This window comes from Rhododendron vialii, chromosome 13a (genome assembly GCF_030253575.1).
Source record: "Rhododendron vialii isolate Sample 1 chromosome 13a, ASM3025357v1".
NCBI classification, from domain to species: Eukaryota; Viridiplantae; Streptophyta; class Magnoliopsida; order Ericales; family Ericaceae; genus Rhododendron; species Rhododendron vialii.
In genome coordinates, this window is record NC_080569.1 from 2,295,498 (window position 1) to 2,314,868 (window position 19,371).

Consider the following 19,371-nt stretch of genomic DNA (forward strand, 5'->3'; position numbering starts at 1 on the left):
TCCTATTAATTTTTATAATCATTTCAAAGATTAATGAAATTTTTTTGTAAATAAAAAAAAAACTCCTTTTTAGATTTCGTTTCTCAATATAAATGTACAACAATCTTCTCTTACCTCTATTTTCTAATTTCCTAGAATTTCCGTTTATGTATTGTTCGTTTGACTTCCTTTTCCTTTCTAGTTCATACTACTATTTTTTTGTTAGTTTATTTTTTGTTGAGGACGGAGGATAATTACTTAAATGGTACTCCTATTTGACTAGATACTATAAAATAGTCGTAACTCTCTTTTAACTGCTACGTTATACATGCCTTAAAGAGTTTCAAATTCCAATGGCCACGAATAACATGGATAGTAGTTCTAAGTGTACCAAACCCATGCATGCATGACGCACCCATTAAGCCCAAACCAACCCCATACATCCAAAATGACGAGGGAATTGTTGTCGTATGTTGAGGCTTGAGATTTGAGTGAAAATCTTGCAGAATGGAGTATAGGATACAATACGATGCCCAAAGTAAAATGTTTTTATCCTGCTATATGCTTCCAGATGGATAGGGCAAGAGTAATCGGATTAGGTGAGATAAATGGAGGCAATGAATTGTGCCCGCCTTTTGATGGTTTATTTGTTTGTCATAAGCACCATGTCCCCTTTTTTTTTTGGCATTGAGATCCTGCATACTGCCTTAATCTATTTTTGAAAGTTTCATGGAGCACAAAATCATGGTTAGAAAGCCTCTCTCTTTCCTCATTTGTGGGCCGGGTCTCAAATAAACACACAGCACTGAATCTTAACCCACCATGCCCTTCCCATTACTCATTGTCTATGGAAAACTCACAATCCTGTGGCTTCAATACATCTTTTTCCCAGTTACAGTCAGTACTCGGATCTGGCAAGAAAGTGTGAGTCTGCCAAGAGAGGTGATTGGGAGTACTTCCCTGTCAAAATTTGTGAAGAAACATACAGATTCGCAGCTTCTGTATAATGGTTACCATCCCAGTTTACATATTCAGCTGTGTTATTGCATGGTTTTGCAGTCACAAAGCTTCCATTCAGATTCTTGGTTTCACCACAAGCAATCCTATTATCAAAATTCAGTGGCAGCCCACCGTATCCACAACAGGCTGCTAAAGACTGTTTGAAACCTGAAATCCATTGTGAGAGAAATTCACCCAGATTAGGTGAACAATATATGAATGCAATGGGGGAAGAAGACTGAAAAAGTATGTAAATCCAAGTGACTGGTGTTGGAAACTTGCAATACCATATGAGATTGATGAAGTGGGCCCAATTATTGACCAATGCAAGGCTGTCACCTCGACCGCTAATGGACCGAAATTCAGTCCACAGAGCAGTGCTCCAAAACATTGTATATAGGGGAACTTTAAATGCCATTTTCTTCCGAAGAAATCAAACGTCCACATAGGTCACATTGGCTTCAGGATAAAGTGGAATCCACCACCACCCCAATTAAGGCTACCTCCTTGGTCGGTTTTGGAGGAAAATATGACCCAACTAAAGTGGCATAGCCAGGAATATGAAGTAGTGGGGGCACAATGAAAACACAAACTCAAGAAAAAATTCCGTAACAAATGATACGGCAATTTGAACTTTCTTCGTAAAAGAACTAGCAAAAAATAACATATTCATCAACTGACATTAGAGTTAATAACCTTTATATCCAAAATACTAACAAAACTACTATAGTCATGGACAAAAGTTACTCGAGGAAGGCTTTACAATAGACGATGATGAGTGTTATGAAAGCTTTTCATAATAGTTTCATTGTCAAGCTCCCGCAATTAGAGTCGAAAAAGGGCCTTTGAACTAGGGTGGTTACGGATGATAGGAGCCTTGGGTTTCACATTTTAAACTTCTCAAGCCTTTTGATCAGAGGTTTGTGAGTGGGTTTGTGAGGAGAAAATGAATATTAGTTTAGTTTAAAGTAGTTAGTCATGAGGTAAATTCTCCTAAAAAGAGAAGAAAACTTACAAAATCTGCAGTGGGGGGCCGTGCCCCCACTGGCCCTAACCTAAATCCACTACTGCCTAACTAGGGTGCTTTGATTCAAAGTATGCGGGAGATGTTGAAACATGAGACTTACCAAGTTGAGAGTAGTTTGATATTAGGTTGGATTTTATGCTGAAAATGTCCACAAAGGTCAAGCTGGCTTCAGGAAACTGTCCCTGGAAATTTGCACAGACGGCATGGAGTTGTGTGTTGAAAAGCTTAGCAGCATTGTTGTGTGAACTCACACACCCGATTTCGTCTAAATCTGAGGGGTCCTTACCAAATGTTGCAATTATTCTAGGTAAGCACCCAAGTGGACCAGTGTTGTGGATCCAAAAATTCCTTGCCCCTTGATAATAGAGTTCCTAAAATGAAAAAATCGCACGAAAGGATGTATTCGGGTATATTGATAAGATTGATTTTTGCTAATAGATGCAATCATGCAAGCAAAGAGTAGCCTACTGCTAACCTTTATTCCAGTCTCAAACTCTTGCACAATAGTTGGGATCCGAAAAAAAACTTGGTCTTCAGAGTTCAAATAGAATGCATAATCTAGATCGTTCTGCCCAATGTCGAACATGTAAAGCCCCAGCCTGAAATACTCTTCTAAGGGAAGGAAATTTTGTAACTCCTCATCTGAAACCATAATCCCGAACTCATAAAAGCAAGTTTTTAATTTTGTTATGAGGAGTATGCTACTCCTTCAAATCAAATATAACCATATTCTACCTTTCAAGTATGCTATGTAGTCGTACCTTGTGTTAGTAACTCGTGGACTCGAGTCTTGAATCGGATGAACTGAGCTACCTGGATTCCAAATGAAAACGGGCTAGTAAAAATTGCTTTGGCTGGAAGAATTGTAGAACCCCCAGTAGCGAAATTGCACCCAGTCTTGAAATCCGGTGCACCAACAGAATCCAAGTATGGATTGAGGAAAGGCATGCCCATTACACCCACTGCAACATTGGGAGAAAACAACCTCATGTAGTGCTGGTAGGCGTACATCTCCCCTTCGTATTAAATGTTGGCAACCCCCCAACGGATGCAAACAATGTCCAGGATGAACATATACAGGGATGGAGCCACATTGTGGCAAGTGGGGTCAACCCCACTCACATGTAAAATTTCTTCAATATAGGTATAGATTTTGATTATTTACCTGAATCTGACTCATACATATAAAAACAATTGCCCCAAGAAACTCAGTAGAATTCTTAAATTTGTAACTTTTCAAACAATGCTTAGATACTTGAGGAGTTGATAGCATCCGTGACCGTGAGGTTTCGAACCTGAGACCTTAAGAGGGAGCAAACCAATAAGTCACAAGCCTTGACCACCAAGCCAACCCCTTTGGGTTACTGAGGCTAGTTGTTCGACTGGGCCAAAGTTGGCAGTATTTTTACGTGGAGGTTGGATAAACTAAAGCAACACCTTTTTAATTGGTCAAGCTCTTTCTATATTGCAAGATTACGACTCTAATTTTATGGACAAGAGAAATTACTGTGCAAAGGTTTAGTATCCAACCCTCTCACGATTGTTGTATTCATCCACAAAGCCAACAGTTTCGATAATTGTTTTCGTATTTCTACAGAAATAACATCTTTTCATGAAACCACTAAAAGGAGCTTTTGAGTACACAAAAGCTATAGGAATACGATACGATGAGTGTTTCTGTTTTCCAAAATTAAAGTGTTATGTAAAACTGTATTGAGCATAACAACCAAACAAGAATGGGAAAATCCTTTTTCTTTCATACGCTTCTAGAGCATGCTTGTTTCTTTTTGCTAATGCTATGTTTGAATCTTAATTCAACTGAGCTAGGAAATGGGGAGAAAAGGAATAGACAAGTGCCAAAATATCCTCGTTGCTTAGTTTGTTAGCCTAAACAAAACATGCCTTCCATTCCGTCCTCATTTTCAGGTCAATCTATACTTGGTTAATGGTTACCCAAAACAAAGAATGTCTAAACTTTCCATTTCCGTGAAAACCTTTGCTCTGGTTTCCCCTATTGTCTAAATGGACTAAACGTGCTAAGGCCTACACAAACACGGATTTCGAGATCCATCATTCTCCTCACATACATCAACTAAAAGTCCATTTAGCAAAATAACTTCTCTAATAAAGTCCTTACTTTTTAGGGGAAGCCCAGTTCTTATTCAAAACAAAAGATGTCCAAGTTATTTCATTTCTGTTTTGTCTTTGCTCTAAAATTTTTAACATCTTGCAACTCTACATAACTTCTTTTTTTTTTTTTTTTGGGTAATTAACTCTACATAACTTCTTCCTTTCTTTTATATAACCAGGTGACCGGGCCAGCAAGCGCACCTCGACTAATTCCAAGTCTTAAAAGTTAACGATCGCACAAATCTAGCGACTCCAAAAGAGTTAATAGCACCAGGAACCTCAGACTCTCAAAGGAGCAAACTACAAGTCCCAACCCCAGGCCTTGAACACCATGCCAACCCAACGGTTATCTACCGTATAGAACTTAAAGCTGTCGGTTAGCATGCATCAACCAGTGTTAGTTGCAACCATGCTGTTGCAACCATGCTTTTGTAGCAACCAAAATAGAAAGTTTACAAGTTCCCAGAAGAAGACGAGCTCAGAATTAAAGAAAAACATTACTGAGGAAATCGATGGTCAAGCGGCCGTCGCAGAGCCGGCCGGACGGCTCGAGGAAGTAGGTTTGTCCATTGGGTGGCCCCACCGGGAAAGCAATACCAGCAACAAGGCCGCCGGTGTCTGAATTGGAATCCCCAAAATTGAAAATCGCGGGATAACTGAAATTGGAGGGGCTGGCAAATGGCAAACAAGATGAAATCAAAGTTATTGTTGTTGAGAGAGCAATAAGTTCGAGAGCCATGGAATTGGGAAGTGGAGAAAGGTGACTGCAAGATTTTCCCATAACTTCTGCTTTCTTCCTTTTCAAAGGTCGCGGAAACGCCAAGAAATAGTTTGGTAAAGTTGGTACCATAAACAATGTCTTGAATGAGACACAATACTCTTATTTTGGTACATGGTACCCAAAATTGAGCTCCGCTAAGTATTTCAGATGCCGTGGTAAGTATTTTAGTCAGATTTTTGCCATTTCATATGGAATACTTATCACATTACCTAGAATAGTTATCACAATTCACTTTGAAGATAATAGATAGTAGTACCAAAACATTTTGATGTACCGTATAAAAACTCATCTTAGTGACATGAGATTAAACACAAATACTTTGTTCACACAAGTTTTGAAATTTTTTCTACTCTGGTACGATTCTCAATAAATTATTTATCTATCTTTCTCTACTCATTATCATTCAAGTGATATATGTCATCAGGGCTGGCTTAGGCCCAAGGTCCAAGAGGCCTGAGCCTTAGGCATCCAAAAAAATTTAAATTTTAGAGGCACTTCAATATTATTTGTAAATTAGTATATCTATTATTTGTTCATTTTATAACACAAATGTCTTTGTTAGCTTAGTGGTAAGTTCATGTGAAGTGTCCGAGTTCGAGTCTTTTTAGCAGTTTTTTTTAATGTTTTTTTCCAAAAAATAATGCTTTTTTAAAAAAAATGTTTTTTCCCAAAAAATAATGTTTTTTTTAAAATATTTTTTCCCAAAAAATAATGCTTTTGTAATTGACAAGTTTCAAAACTAAGTCAAATAGAATTTAAGCCAACCGGTTTGACCGTTGGTGACATAGCAATTAACATGCATTATAAAGTTTAAATTATTAATATAAACAAATATTTCTATCATTGTTGTTTAATTCTAAAAATACGTAGGGCACCACCCCACAATTTAACCTTGGGCATCCAAATCTCTTGGGCCGGCCCTGTATGTCATGCCCAGTCGTTCTAGTGTTACTGTCTCGTGAGTTTTTATAGTTGAATTCCAATTAGTAAACTAAGATTTCGATTCATAAAAAAAAAAGAAAAAGAAAAAGTGAAGGTTAAATTTAAAAGTTATTTAGGAAAATAATTTCATGCATGGACGGCAATGTAGTATTTGTTTTCTATCATAAATCTTTTTCAATCACTTAAGAAACATCTTATCATAATAACATTATTCCATTGTCGTGATATAACTGCTAGGAAATTCGAATAAATCTGTCTAATATTATCAATCCTAATTACAATGGATCACACTATTCTTTTGTTCTAGCTTGTGAAAGACTGCATTTGCGTGAAACTGAAAATAACCTTTTCAACGAGCTAAAAAATGACAGATTTTTTTTCATTTGGTAGTGTCTATTTTTTGTTTTGTTTTGCTTTTGGGAATGGCCTCAAACATTCATTTGGGCCTATCAGGCCTTTAGAACGAACCGCCTGAAGACCCAAACCCAACATGCCCCAAAATTCCTTCAATCCGATATCTGAAACGGTAAAACCCTTCGAACACAGACAGAGAAGCCCTAAAACCTCCTAAACCCCACCCCCGTCTCGCCTCACTCTCTCTCTCTCTCTCTCTTACTGGGTTCGCTCGTCCCCTCCGTCCAATGGCTTCAGTGGCTCTGAGAAACCCTCATTCGAAGCGGTTTGCAACACTATCCTCTCAAATCTACCAATCTTGTCGGGGATCCATATCCGCACCTTTCTCCATCTCAGAGTCTCTCTCTGGAAATGATAAGCCTTCCCTTCCCAATCCCTGGTCGAGATCCATGGCCACCTTCACTAGAACGTATGAAAACTCCTTGTTTTATGCATTCATTCACTCAAGTTTTAGAAAGTAGTGTTTGTTATCTCCGTTGTGTAGTGTTCAGCTGTTGTAATTGGAGGGATTTTTCGTTAGTCTTGATTGTATGTATTTCGGGTTGTTATAGGGATAGTGAGTGGCTCTTTGCTATGAAAGAAATTTTTTTTTGAAGGCCAAGAAATAGGGTTTGGAGAATTACCAAGTAGACTCCCGACCTAAAGATTGCTAATAGCCAAAAAGAAGTTGTGGAAACTCAAGGGCTCCATTCAGTTGCAAGGAAAGGAAGGGAAGTGCATTCGTAATTTGTTCGCTCAGTAGGAAAGTTGCGGGACCCACGTTTCTAACGTTCGCACTAGGATTAGCTATTTAGCTTTTCCTCAAAACTTGCCCTACAAAATACCACTAGGATTAGCTATTTTGCACGAATCTTGTTTCGTACTAGTTTTTACTCAATTAAATTACCCCTTTTCAACTTTCTCTTAGACTTTATTATTGTATATATCAAATGCATGCACAAAGGAAAATAATTTTCATTTTCTGCACTATAATTTATTGTTTTCTTGCACTAATTTCCTGACAAGTGAATGGTGCCAAGGCATTGTGACATTGTCACTGTACCCCTAAACTGAGAGAATGATGTTGTAACGTATCAGACAACTTCATGTACTCATATTACTATTTGTCTTTGAGACAGATATACATGTTTACTACTGTCTAGCAGCTCTAGCTTACGAGAAAATTTTTTTCTTTGAATTTGTAAATGATCCGACCAACTCAAGAATTCAGAAAGTACTCCAAAAAGATCAAGGGGTAGTGGAAGTGGGTTCCTTTGATTTAAATCATACCTAACCTTTCTCATGTTTTCTCTGTCTACAGAAAGCCTCACGTAAATGTGGGAACGATTGGGCATGTTGATCACGGAAAGACTACTCTGACTGCTGCAATTACAAGGGTGTGTTTGCTGATGGATTTGATTACTGGTCAATGTGTTCTAATTCCATTATTTCCCAGAAAAGTCTACTTTTGAACTACGCATTTGAATTTCTGTTATGAGACGTGGAGTTGTACATGTGTTTGTTGCAGTAAAATATGTGGGTTCTAATTTCTAAAATGGTTATTGCCTCCTTTAGGTGCTATCAGAAGAAGGCAAAGCTAAGGCTGTTGCCTTTGATGAAATTGACAAGGCCCCTGAAGAGAAAAAGAGAGGAATCACAATCGCAACAGTAGGATATGTCTTTTGTTGGTTTTCACATAGTTATGCTAGGCCATATGAGTTAGCCTAGCCTTCATATTGCTTCTCGAAACCATGTGATATTTTTGAAGCACCTTTCCATACTGACTACAATGTTATGCTGAAGGCCCATGTAGAGTATGAGACTGCTAAGCGGCATTATGCGCATGTAGATTGCCCTGGTCATGCAGATTATGTCAAGGTAAGACCTAGTAAATATGCATTCAGTGCAAACGAATTACGATTTTTTATTTTTTTTTGGTTCTATGCCGGCAACCATAAAAGTCAATTTGCTTGTTCTCATCATATATCGTCCTGATTTATATTTTGGAATTTCATTTGTTGTTATTATTGCTTTCGTTGTTACCATATCTTCATGCCCATCCTGATCAATCTGAATTAGCAGAGTTTTTCTAAAGAAGGAATAAACATTGTGAAGCTGACCAATGAGTAACCAATCTATAACATAAACCATCCTAGACAACAGTTTTCATGGCACATGACTCATTTCATGAGCTTTTCCTAAGCCTTGTGCAATTTGGCTAAGTGAACATGTGAAAGCACAGGTTATGTTGTTACAGCTTTTGTTGGTTGAAGTTGTTCCATCAGGTTATTTTTCTCTCGGTGTTTGCCCTCAGAAGTTTTCTTAAAGACGTCAGGTCCTCAGCTTTTCGATTTCCTTTTCTTGAAATGGTTGCAGACTCCACCTTTTGCCATGTAATTCGTCCATAATTGTTTGTTTGCTGGACATCCAAACGTGTTTTACTCACCATATTGCTATTCTGGCAGTGTAGGAAGGCATTTGCATTTTACAAGATTCAGTTTTGTGTGCTTAGTATTCCACCGGGGCGGGAACAAATTTAGCTATGTTTGACTTGGCTGGGCCCCTATCTTACATTCTTACTTATAGAAAGCTATTTTAATTGCATGAATTCCATCACTTGGTATGTTATTTGCCAGTCTTCCACATTGATGAACGAAACTTGTAGCTCAAAGCCTCAAACATCACCAGGCACTCTATATGTAGATCTGTGTTTCATAGGAAATGAAATTGTAAAGAAAATGAAGCTTACCTAGAAGCAAAGAAAAGGTGGCTATGTAAGAAATTTAACTGTGTTTCCAAATGTGCTTGTTATCCTTGCTGCATCTAGAATTTTCCTTAACTCCTCTTATTTGAGGGACGGTGGCAAAGCTTAGAAGTATTGAATACTGATCCCCAAAGTTCCAGTTGGTTGTGTATATTTCATTTTTTTGTACAGACGATGCAGATATGCACTAATTTCCCCCTACTTGTTGATTCGCAGAACATGATTACTGGAGCTGCCCAAATGGATGGGGGTATTCTTGTTGTCTCTGCTCCTGATGGGCCAATGCCACAGACAAAAGAGCATATTCTTCTTGCACGACAGGTACAGTTCTATTTTTAGCAGCTTGGAAACAATGTTAGATCTATGTTAGTCCGGCATTGTGGTCAACAGTTTCTATAGAAGCAGTATTTTCTCTTGCAATGCAGGTTGGTGTGCCTTCACTTGTGTGCTTTTTGAATAAAGTTGATGCTGTTGACGATCCTGAGTTACTAGAGCTTGTGGAAATGGAGCTCCGTGGTAACGTGTCATTTCAGTTGATTCTGTTCATTTTCATCTATTGCTGGATTGTGCAATACCGAAACTTCACTTGAAAGTGTTTTAATAATTTATATTTCTGGCAGAGCTGCTTAGCTTTTACAAGTTTCCTGGGGATGAAATACCCATCATTCGAGGTTCAGCTTTATCCGCTTTACAAGGTACTAATGAAGAGATAGGCAAGAAGGCCATTTTGAAATTAATGGATGCTGTAGATGAATACATTCCTGACCCGGTACGCCAACTTGACAAGCCTTTCCTAATGCCCATCGAAGATGTTTTCTCAATTCAGGTAACTAGATAGAATTTCTCTCTATTTTCTTGCAAAGTTTTCATCAACATGGATATGACTGTCTCTATTTGTTAAGGGACGTGGAACTGTTGCTACTGGTCGTGTTGAACAAGGGACTATTAAAGTTGGAGAGGATGTTGAGATCTTAGGCTTGATGCAGGTTAGTGTTGAATCAAGCTTTATTTGTAAAATTTTATTGTGTTTGGCCCACAACTTGTGTACAGAGCAACAGTGCTGATGGCTTTGATGGTTTTATAACATAGTCATGATCTGGAAGTTGTCAACTGGCAAACTTCATATTTAGGAATAACCATTGAGTCCCTAATACTGTTCTGTCCGTCGTAGGGTGCTCCCCTGAAATCTACAGTGACTGGCGTTGAAATGTTCAAGAAAATCTTGGATTTTGGTCAAGTAAGTATTGGGATAGAACAATTTAGTTACACAGGATACAGGATTAATGGTATTAAGTAATTGGAAGCTTCTACATTTTGCTAGGCTGGCGACAATGTGGGCCTTCTTCTACGTGGCTTAAAACGTGAAGATATACAGCGAGGACAGGTAATTGGCACCAATTAACCAGTCAAAAGTTTTGTTCCTGGATATACAGTTGTCTCAAATTGCAATAGTAGTCTCAAATTGCAGTAGTTGGGGTAAATCTTGTTATGTTCTGAAAGGAAAACTTTTTTAATGTCAGTGACGTATTATTTTTAATTGGTTATGTATGATGTCTGCATGATGCGTGAAATTTTGAGACAATCTCAAAAACAGTGGCGGGTCTTGGAAAAGCTATATTTGAAGTATGAGAGAGTACAGTTGTACAGGAAAATAACGGAAATCAATCTTGAAGGATATATTTAGCTATCTTCTGCTATCTTATGGTTACACAGGTAATTGCCAAGCCTGGGTCTGTGAAGACGTACAAGAGATTCGAGGCAGAGATTTATGTCTTGACGAAAGATGAAGGTGGTCGCCATACTGCCTTTTTCTCAAACTACAGGCCTCAGTTTTACATGAGAACTGCAGATATCACTGGTAAAGTGGAATTGCCGGAAAATGTTAAGATGGTTATGCCAGGGGATAATGTAACTGCCGTGTTTGAGCTCATATCGGCGGTTCCTCTTGAAGCAGGTGTGTCTCTTTATAATTGTTGTCTTTTCGGGGACGTGGACTAATTGCATACCCTTTCTTCTGCTGCATGTTTCTAATGAAAAGAATAATATGGTCGAAATAAATATACCATTACCCAAAAGAACTATGTTTCCAGAGTAGTAGTCAACCCCCCAAACAATAGAAGAAAGGCGAAAAAACTTGATGGATTTCAGAGGGTTTTTTTGCACTTTCAGATCTTATGTATTTTAGGTCCAATATTTCCTAATTTAACTATATAGGTTCTTGTATTTGAATGGATAGCTCGTATTAGAAAAACTTCTACGTTCCGTGGTGGGAGTTTATCTATTTTCATCGCATAATTGAGCTGAGCCATGCCTATTGATTTGATGCTCTTTCTGTTATGTGTTTTTGTGTTCGCGTTGAAATAAAACTTAGTATCAGTGCTGATTAAGGCCAAGTGGTATTACTTGTGTCTCTGATGTTTGTCTATTTTGTTCACGGAGTAGGTTCTCATACCTTTATGGACTGCTAATTTTGGGAATATCCAATTCTGTTATACGTGCAATTTTTTTTTCTATGTTAAGAACCTCAGAGAAAGATTACTTTTTGTTGTCTGACAGGACAAAGATTTGCCTTGCGAGAGGGAGGTAGGACAGTTGGTGCGGGGGTGGTTTCAAAAGTAATTAGCTGAGGTGTACCGTTGCTGGATTTTGCCTTTACTTTCTGCATCTGCTGGTATCTTAAAGAATGTGAGAACAGAAGTCAAGGCTGTGCTGAAACTTATTTATACCATGTAATAATTACTTTACATGGGCGGCATTGGATCTGAGACCCGTTTTTGGCATTCTTAAAGAATTACCGAGTACTACGAATTTGATCCAATATATTGACAAAGGAAACTCATCTTCAGCATTTCTTAGTGCATGACTGGTGAACATAGTTGCGATCGCTTTTATACTTTCGGGCATTCTTATGTCATGTATCATTAATAATAATACTCACGATCAAGCATGGATTCTTGTGTATGTTTCAGAACAGGGTATTTGATGTTAATCGGATTGAGTTTTTGCTGAGGAATTTATCACGTTAACTGGACATTTGAGATGTACTGCGAGCAGATTGTGGCAGCAAGCCAAGTATCTTGAATCAAAGATGGGAAAACGCTTTTGGAATTTTGTACTTTTTGATTTCTTGGGCTTCTTTATTAATGGTTCAAAAGTTTTATGATTGCATAATGATAGACAAAACCTTCTTCCATTATGGTATTCTCATTGGAATCCGACGCAAAATTCAGCTGTCACGGTTTAATCCCAGGAAAGAATACCATCTCATCAACACATGAAAGAATGCCTGCTTTACAAATTACAAACATCCACTTAGCCACAAGATGCTCAACGCAAAGGTATCCACCAGGTAGATTACAAGGACAGAATTGAAAGTCTACATCAAGTGTTTACTGTGACATTGCAACTATAGCAGGATATTCTCGTCATTTGAACAAGTTCAACCCACCTTATACTCTGCCGTGCCTGTGCTATTCTCAGTGACTGGAACTCTGAATATCTGAAACACTCTATTTCTACTTCGCGACTCCCTTTTGGAATCAAAATAGCAGTGTAAGAACCCACAATGATTGGTGAAGAGTGCTTTCTTCCCCTCTGCTAAGATGTTGGTGCTTCAGCAGCATTCAGTTTATGGAACATGGATCCTCAAAGCTGGACATAACTCCCTATGCCTACATTTGTTGTTTGGCCTAATAAGCCAAATAACTTACTTTTTTATTCTTATTCAATTTTTTTTCCTGCATTTGTTAATTTTTCATCAATTTTTTGTGAATTATTGCTTCATTATGATGAGAGAAATCTAAAAAATACAAAATTATGATCAAAACCTAATTTTTTTTCAATAAAGACAAAAATAAGCCAATAAACTAATTTTTTCATCTTTATTAAAAAAAAAGGATTTGGCCATAATTTTATATTTTTTAGATTCCTCTCGTCATGAAAAACTAACAAATACGGAAAAAAAAATTTGAATAAGGACAAAAAAATAAGCCACTTGGCTTATTAGGTCGAACAAAACATAATCTTCATTCACACAAAACATATAGAAGAAAATGCTTAAAGATTTCACGCCTAAATAGTTTGTATTTATTACAGGGTTAATGTTTCATTAGTCCACCTCACCACTCTTCAATATACATCCCCTTCAGCAAACGCTGACCTGCACAAAACCGACTTGACTGGTGATCAGACACAGCTCACACTCAGAAACTTGAGGTAGGATTCTTCGTCGTTCATAAGGTTCAAAATTACGAGTCATTTTCCCAAAACTTTCCGTTCAAACCAAAGCAACTTACAACTCACCTCAAGCTTACCGTGAGCTCTGTCTAACAACACCCTTGGACTCCAGTAGGACATTTACATTGCACTCATCACAAGTCTAAGAGGTTTATCTCACATCTCTGTCTTTCCAGAAACCCTAACTCTCTGTAGTCACGCAAGCCTCAGCATTGCCACTGCCATCACTGTTGCAGCCCTAAAGTAAATATCTTTAACGCTTCCGTCCAACTTCGTGATCATTTCCTCTTCTTTCACGTCCAATTTTCCTGAACTTCTGCTGATATAAACAACTGTTTCCCTCAGTCTGTTCACTGCCCATGAAAGCCAAACAAGTCCTAACCCAATACCGGTGCTAGAGAGTTTGGATGCACAGAAAGGTACCCTGCTATAAGCTACTTTGCAGATGACAGAGAAAATAACTGCAATCCCTGTCCCCGCGATGCTGGCAGAGAACTGCATCAGAAGCTCAGGTAGTTCCCCGCTGAATTTCTTGAGAGATAGGATGGCAGATTTGCTGTGCTTCTTGTCAATCATTATTGAGAGCAGGCACTCACATGCATGGAAGTAGTTCTTTGTGTAAAGATCCCTCTCTCTTGCTTTCTTGTTAGTTTTCTTATTTGGTGATGACTTGACTTTGCTTTTCCGGGGACTGGAAAAGGAGAAATGGAAAAAGAAGAAAATATGCATGAGCCGGAGAATTGATGGTCGAAAAAGATGGGGTGTAAAGAAACGGGAAGAAGCACAAGCACCTCCTGACATGAGTAAAAACTCAACACCAGCAATTGATTTTTGTGTAAACTTCTCTTTCCATGGGCGCAAAACCAGATCAAATCAATGTCTATTTTGCTTTAAAAGAAAGATTTACGAGTATCATTTAAGCAACCTCATAAAGCTTTAAATTAAAGATTTGCAAGCATGCTTTGTAAGCTCCTCCCCAGCAAGCCATTGTCAAGTTGGTTAAGCAAGTTAACACCCTGTAGATCCCTATTGTTGATGAATTGTACAAATTTGCCTGATTAAATGAATCAAGTCCTTTGATTTTTTCACTTCTATCTCTTTTTTACATCTTTTATGCAGGAGTGAACTTCCAAGAACAACTAAAGGCTTTCAAAAAAAAGAAGAGGAAAAAATAGACGCAAGCTAAATAGATAGCCACTAGATAGAATCCCCACATACTGAGTTGTTTCCCCTTTGTATTCTTGTAGCAATGCCAAGGTAACATTGGAACCACCAGAAGCTTAGTCTACTAGTTCACAGTACAGAGAATAGAAGTATAAACAATGTCATTGCTGCAGGAAAAACAAAATTTAACGTAAAATGCAGGTTTTTGGGTATATGGTGCATACCTCTTGAGGGGAGTGAATGTCACATTTTCAACCATCACATTAGACTTGTGAACATTAGCCTTTGTTTCAATGCAATCCAACCTGCTCAATGAAATGGTTGCAGGTGAGGTGCTTACTGTAAAACATTATAAATATGATAGGATCGAATAAGTTATCAAGAAGCATGTGTTTAAGTATCTTGACTAAATCGTTAGTAAGAATGGAGAGATTGCGGATGATGCAAAAATAGAATACAAGTTGGATGGATTAAGTGTCAGAATGCTTTAGTAGTGTTGTGTGACCACAAGATACCCACAAAGTTGAAGAAAAAATTCTACAATATGCGAGTAAGACGAGTGCAACTGAAATTAGAATAATAAGATGGATGTGTGGTAAGAGTTAAGACTTAGCAAGTGGAGTGGTAGCCCAGTGGTTGGCACCATATACTCTCATGCACTTGACTAAGGTCCAACCTCACTAACAACTAATACTACTGATTTTTGCAGAGCAAAAAAAAAAAAAAAGAGTTAAAACATCGAGAGATCGAAATTGAACCGATTTTTTTTTGCGAAATGGTAGGAGTAACACCTATAGAAGATAAGATGAGAAAAAAAAATAGATTAAAAGGTTTGCATATGTCTATCGGAGATCAGTAGATCCAGTAGTTAAAAGGAGTGATATGGTTTCTGTAGATGCTAGCACTAAGAGGAGGGGTAGACCAAAATTGACTTTAGAGGCAATAGTTCGAAAGGATGTACGTTTTTTTAGCATGGAACACGACCCCTTGACAGAGCTCAATGGAGATAATAGATTGACATAGCCGACCCAAGTTGATTGGAACTTAAGCCTCGGTTTGGTTACTATGATATAACCCAAAACCCATGTCATACTTCTATTCAAATCTTGTACTCAGAAGTCAGAAATAAGGGTGGAAAAACGAACATTAAGGAAAATATTGGAGAGAGAGAGAGAGAGAGATGGCTGTTTTCTCTGTCTTTACCTATCAAAGTGTGGGATCAGAAATGACTGTTTTCTCCATTGGGTTGAGTTCTTCGACGAGTGGTACTCTGCAACAACTGAAAGTATATGCTTCAACTCGGTGCTACTACCTGTGAATGAGACTCGGCCATCTGGATCAAACTTAAAATCTGATCTACGGGCCAAATCCCCAACAAGATCCAAGAAAGCTCTCTGGGCATAAAATTGACTACTGGAGTAAAGAAGGGAAGGCTGGAACCCAGCACCAAAATCAGGAGTGAAGGCATTTTGATGAATGTTGCTATTCGTCAATGCTTGAAGCCCTATTAAATCAGACAGCATAGAAAAATCCAGTCCGCCTCCTTGCACTTCGTTCGACCCAGACATGAGGAACTGCAGGATTTTCTCATATCTAGTGCATATTTCGACAATCCCAAAGCTGAATAGTATTGAGTTTGTGTGATTGTCTGCATCCAGATTGAAGACAGAAAATAAGATTTCTTGAGCATATTAAACAAGTAAAAAGGTAGAGAAGAATAAGAAACAGACAAAGAAGGGCAGCAGCATGAATCATTTTTGCCATATCATCCTATCAAGAACGTTGACCGGGTACTCTTAAACCTTTGGCGCTAATGGCAGAACAATTCTCGTATCATTCTCCATCCTTTTTTAAGGAGGCACATTTAGAAAGCCTTATAGATCAGCACCTGGCAAATGGCTTCCTTATATTTCTTTCAATAACCCAATTAGGCAACTATGTTACCGTGCCAGTGCCTAATACCTGCTCTATTCTTTGTTAAAGCTTATTCTCACACAGCTAATAATAACACATCTACTCCTGTCTTGTCACGAATGTACCATATTCCGTGGTTGATTGGTTTACTTCGTAACAACAATAATCTATAAGTAAATACATCTCAGGATACCATAAAATAAGCTGGCAAGTCTACCATTTCAAAACTATGTTCTCGTCTGTGTATAATTGGGAAGCATGGATTCATCAAGAATAAACAAATTTAACAATATACATTAACTAGGCGAAATGGCTTAATAACTGTTCCACATGGCCTTCAGTATGATAAGACTGAGAAAAATGCAATGGAGCAAAAAATGAAATTGGTTGATTGAATATAGAACAAAATCTGAATAGTATAATAAAGTAGAGAGTTAGTAGCCAGCTGTGAACCTTGCACATCGATAAGTACAGGCTTTGTGGTGGTGGAGTCAACCTTGACAAGCTGGGTAGGTTTTGGGAATCCACTTACGGGTTTCCACGGATCAACACTCTGATGCGGCGTCACATTTAGGGCATCCAACCTTATCATTTCATGTCTTGATCCAGGACCTGGTAAAAGAGGTTGACAATCCTGCAATAACCACGGGTAATACATATCTCATCAACAAATTAAACATAATCAGGACATCTGAAATGTTGGTTGTAGTTAAGACATCTGCACACTTAAAGTAATCATAAACATGCAAGTTGAAGCAATCAAATATCTATGATTTGTAACGTCAAGCGCTGTAAGAGCAAGCTGATAGCTATAGAAAGTAGATAAACTTCTAACCTATAAAATGTGATGTAAAGTTAGTAAAGACATTTTACCGGTAGGGAAACCAGAGTGCCAAACGGATACTGGGAAGAAAAACAGAATCCAACCAATCAGATGCTTATTTCAACAGATAACATTGGCATAACAGTGCATAAGAAATCCATATTCCATGCGTTATGCGTATAAATCATTTAAACTTTACACTCACGAGAGGTATGCACGTCCAAATAATAAGATTGGGAGAAGAGTCAAAAGAGGCATGCACATCCAAATAATAAGATTGAATCAGTTGTCAGAATGTGCCTGAACAATAGCATTCCAAGAAGCAACGGCCTATAATAGTCCCCTATTGATGAATAAAATCACTCGAAAGAGTAATTTCAGTGAGCAAAGGAATATTTTTTAAAAACAAAAAGGAATTGATTTAGCTTGGTTAACAACTGAGCAATCACTGTAACGCACAATGATTAATCCACCTCTACCATGGGGGTTGCAAATTATCCATTGCACTAACTAATTTGACAGAAGAAGCTTCTCTTTTGCTGATAATACTGATCAATATACTAGTATGTGAAGGATGAGGATAAATAATCTTAAACTAAAACCTAGACTTTGCTGGATTAATAACTAGCACCCATATCATTGACAGTTTCACACTACTTGATGAAATAAATGATTAGTCAATGGAAAATCCAACTAAGCGCTAGTCTTTGAAATCCATAGGTGACAACATACTGCAAGAAAAACCGAAAGCAGCGAACATATATATTTAATAAAGCTGACAGAGATAGTCTTTCAAGGAGATGAACAATACCCAGTTCTCAAGATTGTGAAACCAAATAATAAACTGACCTAAGATTTACCTTACAGTTTTCAATAGATTAAGGTGGTTTTGACATATTTACTGTAGGCTTATGGATGCATTAGTCAAGAAAAGTGGGATGATAGCAGTGGATAGTAGGACTAGAGGAAGAAGACCTAAACTGACTTTGGATGCCATGATATGGAAGGATTTGGGCTTACTAAATCTAAGTGAACAGGTAGCCCTGGATAGAGCTCAATGGAAAAAGATGATTCATGTAGCCAACCCCAATTGATTGGGATACAAGGCTCGGTTTGGATTGGTTTAGTAACCCAAACCCATGCCAGCTCTAAATCCCAACCAAATCCAGGAGAATCATAGCATGAAACGAATTCCGGGACACTGTATGATAGATAAATACACAAATTGAGCAACCTAGATCAGGAAACACAAATAATCACCAGATTCACTTCCAAAATACCAACCCATGAATCCATGAATTGAATTCCCAATATAGCAAGGTATAAAAACGCAATAACTTCAAATCACACCCGTATGAATCGACCGACGCTCTTACCTTGGAGATCCTGCAAGACCCCAGCTCTGGGTTCGACGCAAATCCAAGAGGGTACCCATAAGAAGCCATTAAACAAAGCTTGACCATTCTGAGAGAAACCCAGTTCAGAAAACAAGTTTGTGATACCAAACCTCTCCTTGGTGGGCTTATCCAACCTACCACCTCAAATCCCAATATTTTAATTGTGATTTCTGGGGCTGTTATTGCAGCCCAAAATAAGAGAAAAACAAATTTAGTGGGAAATTAGTAAATCGGGATTTATGTGATCCTATCGATTCACAGAGAGGACAAACCAATTGGGAACCAGTGGCCTTGGGAATCCAAGTTGGGGATTCCGAACGTGGACAAGAAAGGTGCTAACTTGTTCTTGTTTGGAATCTTCTGGATATCTGTCTTCCCGTGTGGTGCTGTCCACCTTAATATTTTATGTACGCTTGTGATGGTTAATCCTTGCCGTCGATGTGTGTAATCTTGGAGTGGTGCGACCCATTGATCTGATTCAGGGGACGACATTTTTGTGCACAGTTTCTTGATCGATTGCTTTTGGAATATTACGTCACCGGTCCTTCTAATTTTAGTGCAATTGCACTTTGGCCATCGTATAGATTTCGTCATCATCAGTGAAATCTGCGAATGTCTTCCGTCACCACACAGGGCATGTGGTTCCCTTTCAGAAATTTTCTTAAAAAATAAACAAATAAATATTTTATTTTATATTTTTAAATTCAAAAATAAAGTAAATAAAAAATAATTTTTAAATTTTTTTTGTATCATATAAAAAATCTCATCGAGATCTTCCAAACAAAATTCATATTGTATATTTTTAAATTTCAATAAAATCAT

The 19,371-nt window shown here is 37.9% G+C and overlaps 3 protein-coding genes across 4 annotated transcripts; 1 reads left to right on the plus strand and 2 right to left on the minus strand.

Annotated features, from left to right (window-relative positions):
* Positions 1-724: 724 nt before the first annotated feature.
* On the minus strand, positions 725-4,986 carry LOC131313601 (GDSL esterase/lipase At1g54790-like). 2 transcript variants are annotated; one of them, XM_058341986.1, is made up of 5 exons: positions 4,637-4,986; positions 2,767-2,967; positions 2,481-2,647; positions 2,292-2,376; positions 725-1,146 (listed from the first exon to the last, which is right to left on the minus strand). In XM_058341986.1, the coding sequence occupies exons 1-5, from the start codon at positions 4,983-4,985 to the stop codon at positions 878-880; spliced, it is 1,071 nt and encodes a 356-aa protein (XP_058197969.1). In that variant the 5' UTR covers position 4,986; the 3' UTR covers positions 725-877. The 2 variants fall into 2 exon arrangements, with proteins under 2 accessions (XP_058197969.1, XP_058197968.1); XM_058341985.1 differs by having other exon boundaries at positions 2,106-2,376.
* Positions 4,987-6,393: 1,407 nt separating this feature from the next.
* On the plus strand, positions 6,394-12,055 carry LOC131313600 (elongation factor Tu, mitochondrial). The gene is made up of 12 exons (XM_058341984.1): positions 6,394-6,681; positions 7,573-7,648; positions 7,827-7,919; positions 8,055-8,129; positions 9,232-9,336; positions 9,441-9,531; positions 9,636-9,841; positions 9,918-10,001; positions 10,187-10,252; positions 10,337-10,399; positions 10,729-10,969; positions 11,572-12,055. The coding sequence occupies exons 1-12, from the start codon at positions 6,500-6,502 to the stop codon at positions 11,640-11,642; spliced, it is 1,353 nt and encodes a 450-aa protein (XP_058197967.1). The 5' UTR covers positions 6,394-6,499; the 3' UTR covers positions 11,643-12,055.
* A 1,003-nt stretch (positions 12,056-13,058) lies between these two features.
* Positions 13,059-18,869, minus strand: LOC131313602 (uncharacterized). Its single transcript, XM_058341988.1, has 5 exons — positions 18,529-18,869; positions 16,783-16,963; positions 15,619-16,063; positions 14,640-14,720; positions 13,059-13,942 (listed from the first exon to the last, which is right to left on the minus strand). The coding sequence occupies exons 1-5, from the start codon at positions 18,613-18,615 to the stop codon at positions 13,447-13,449; spliced, it is 1,290 nt and encodes a 429-aa protein (XP_058197971.1). The 5' UTR covers positions 18,616-18,869; the 3' UTR covers positions 13,059-13,446.
* Positions 18,870-19,371: the final 502 nt, after the last annotated feature.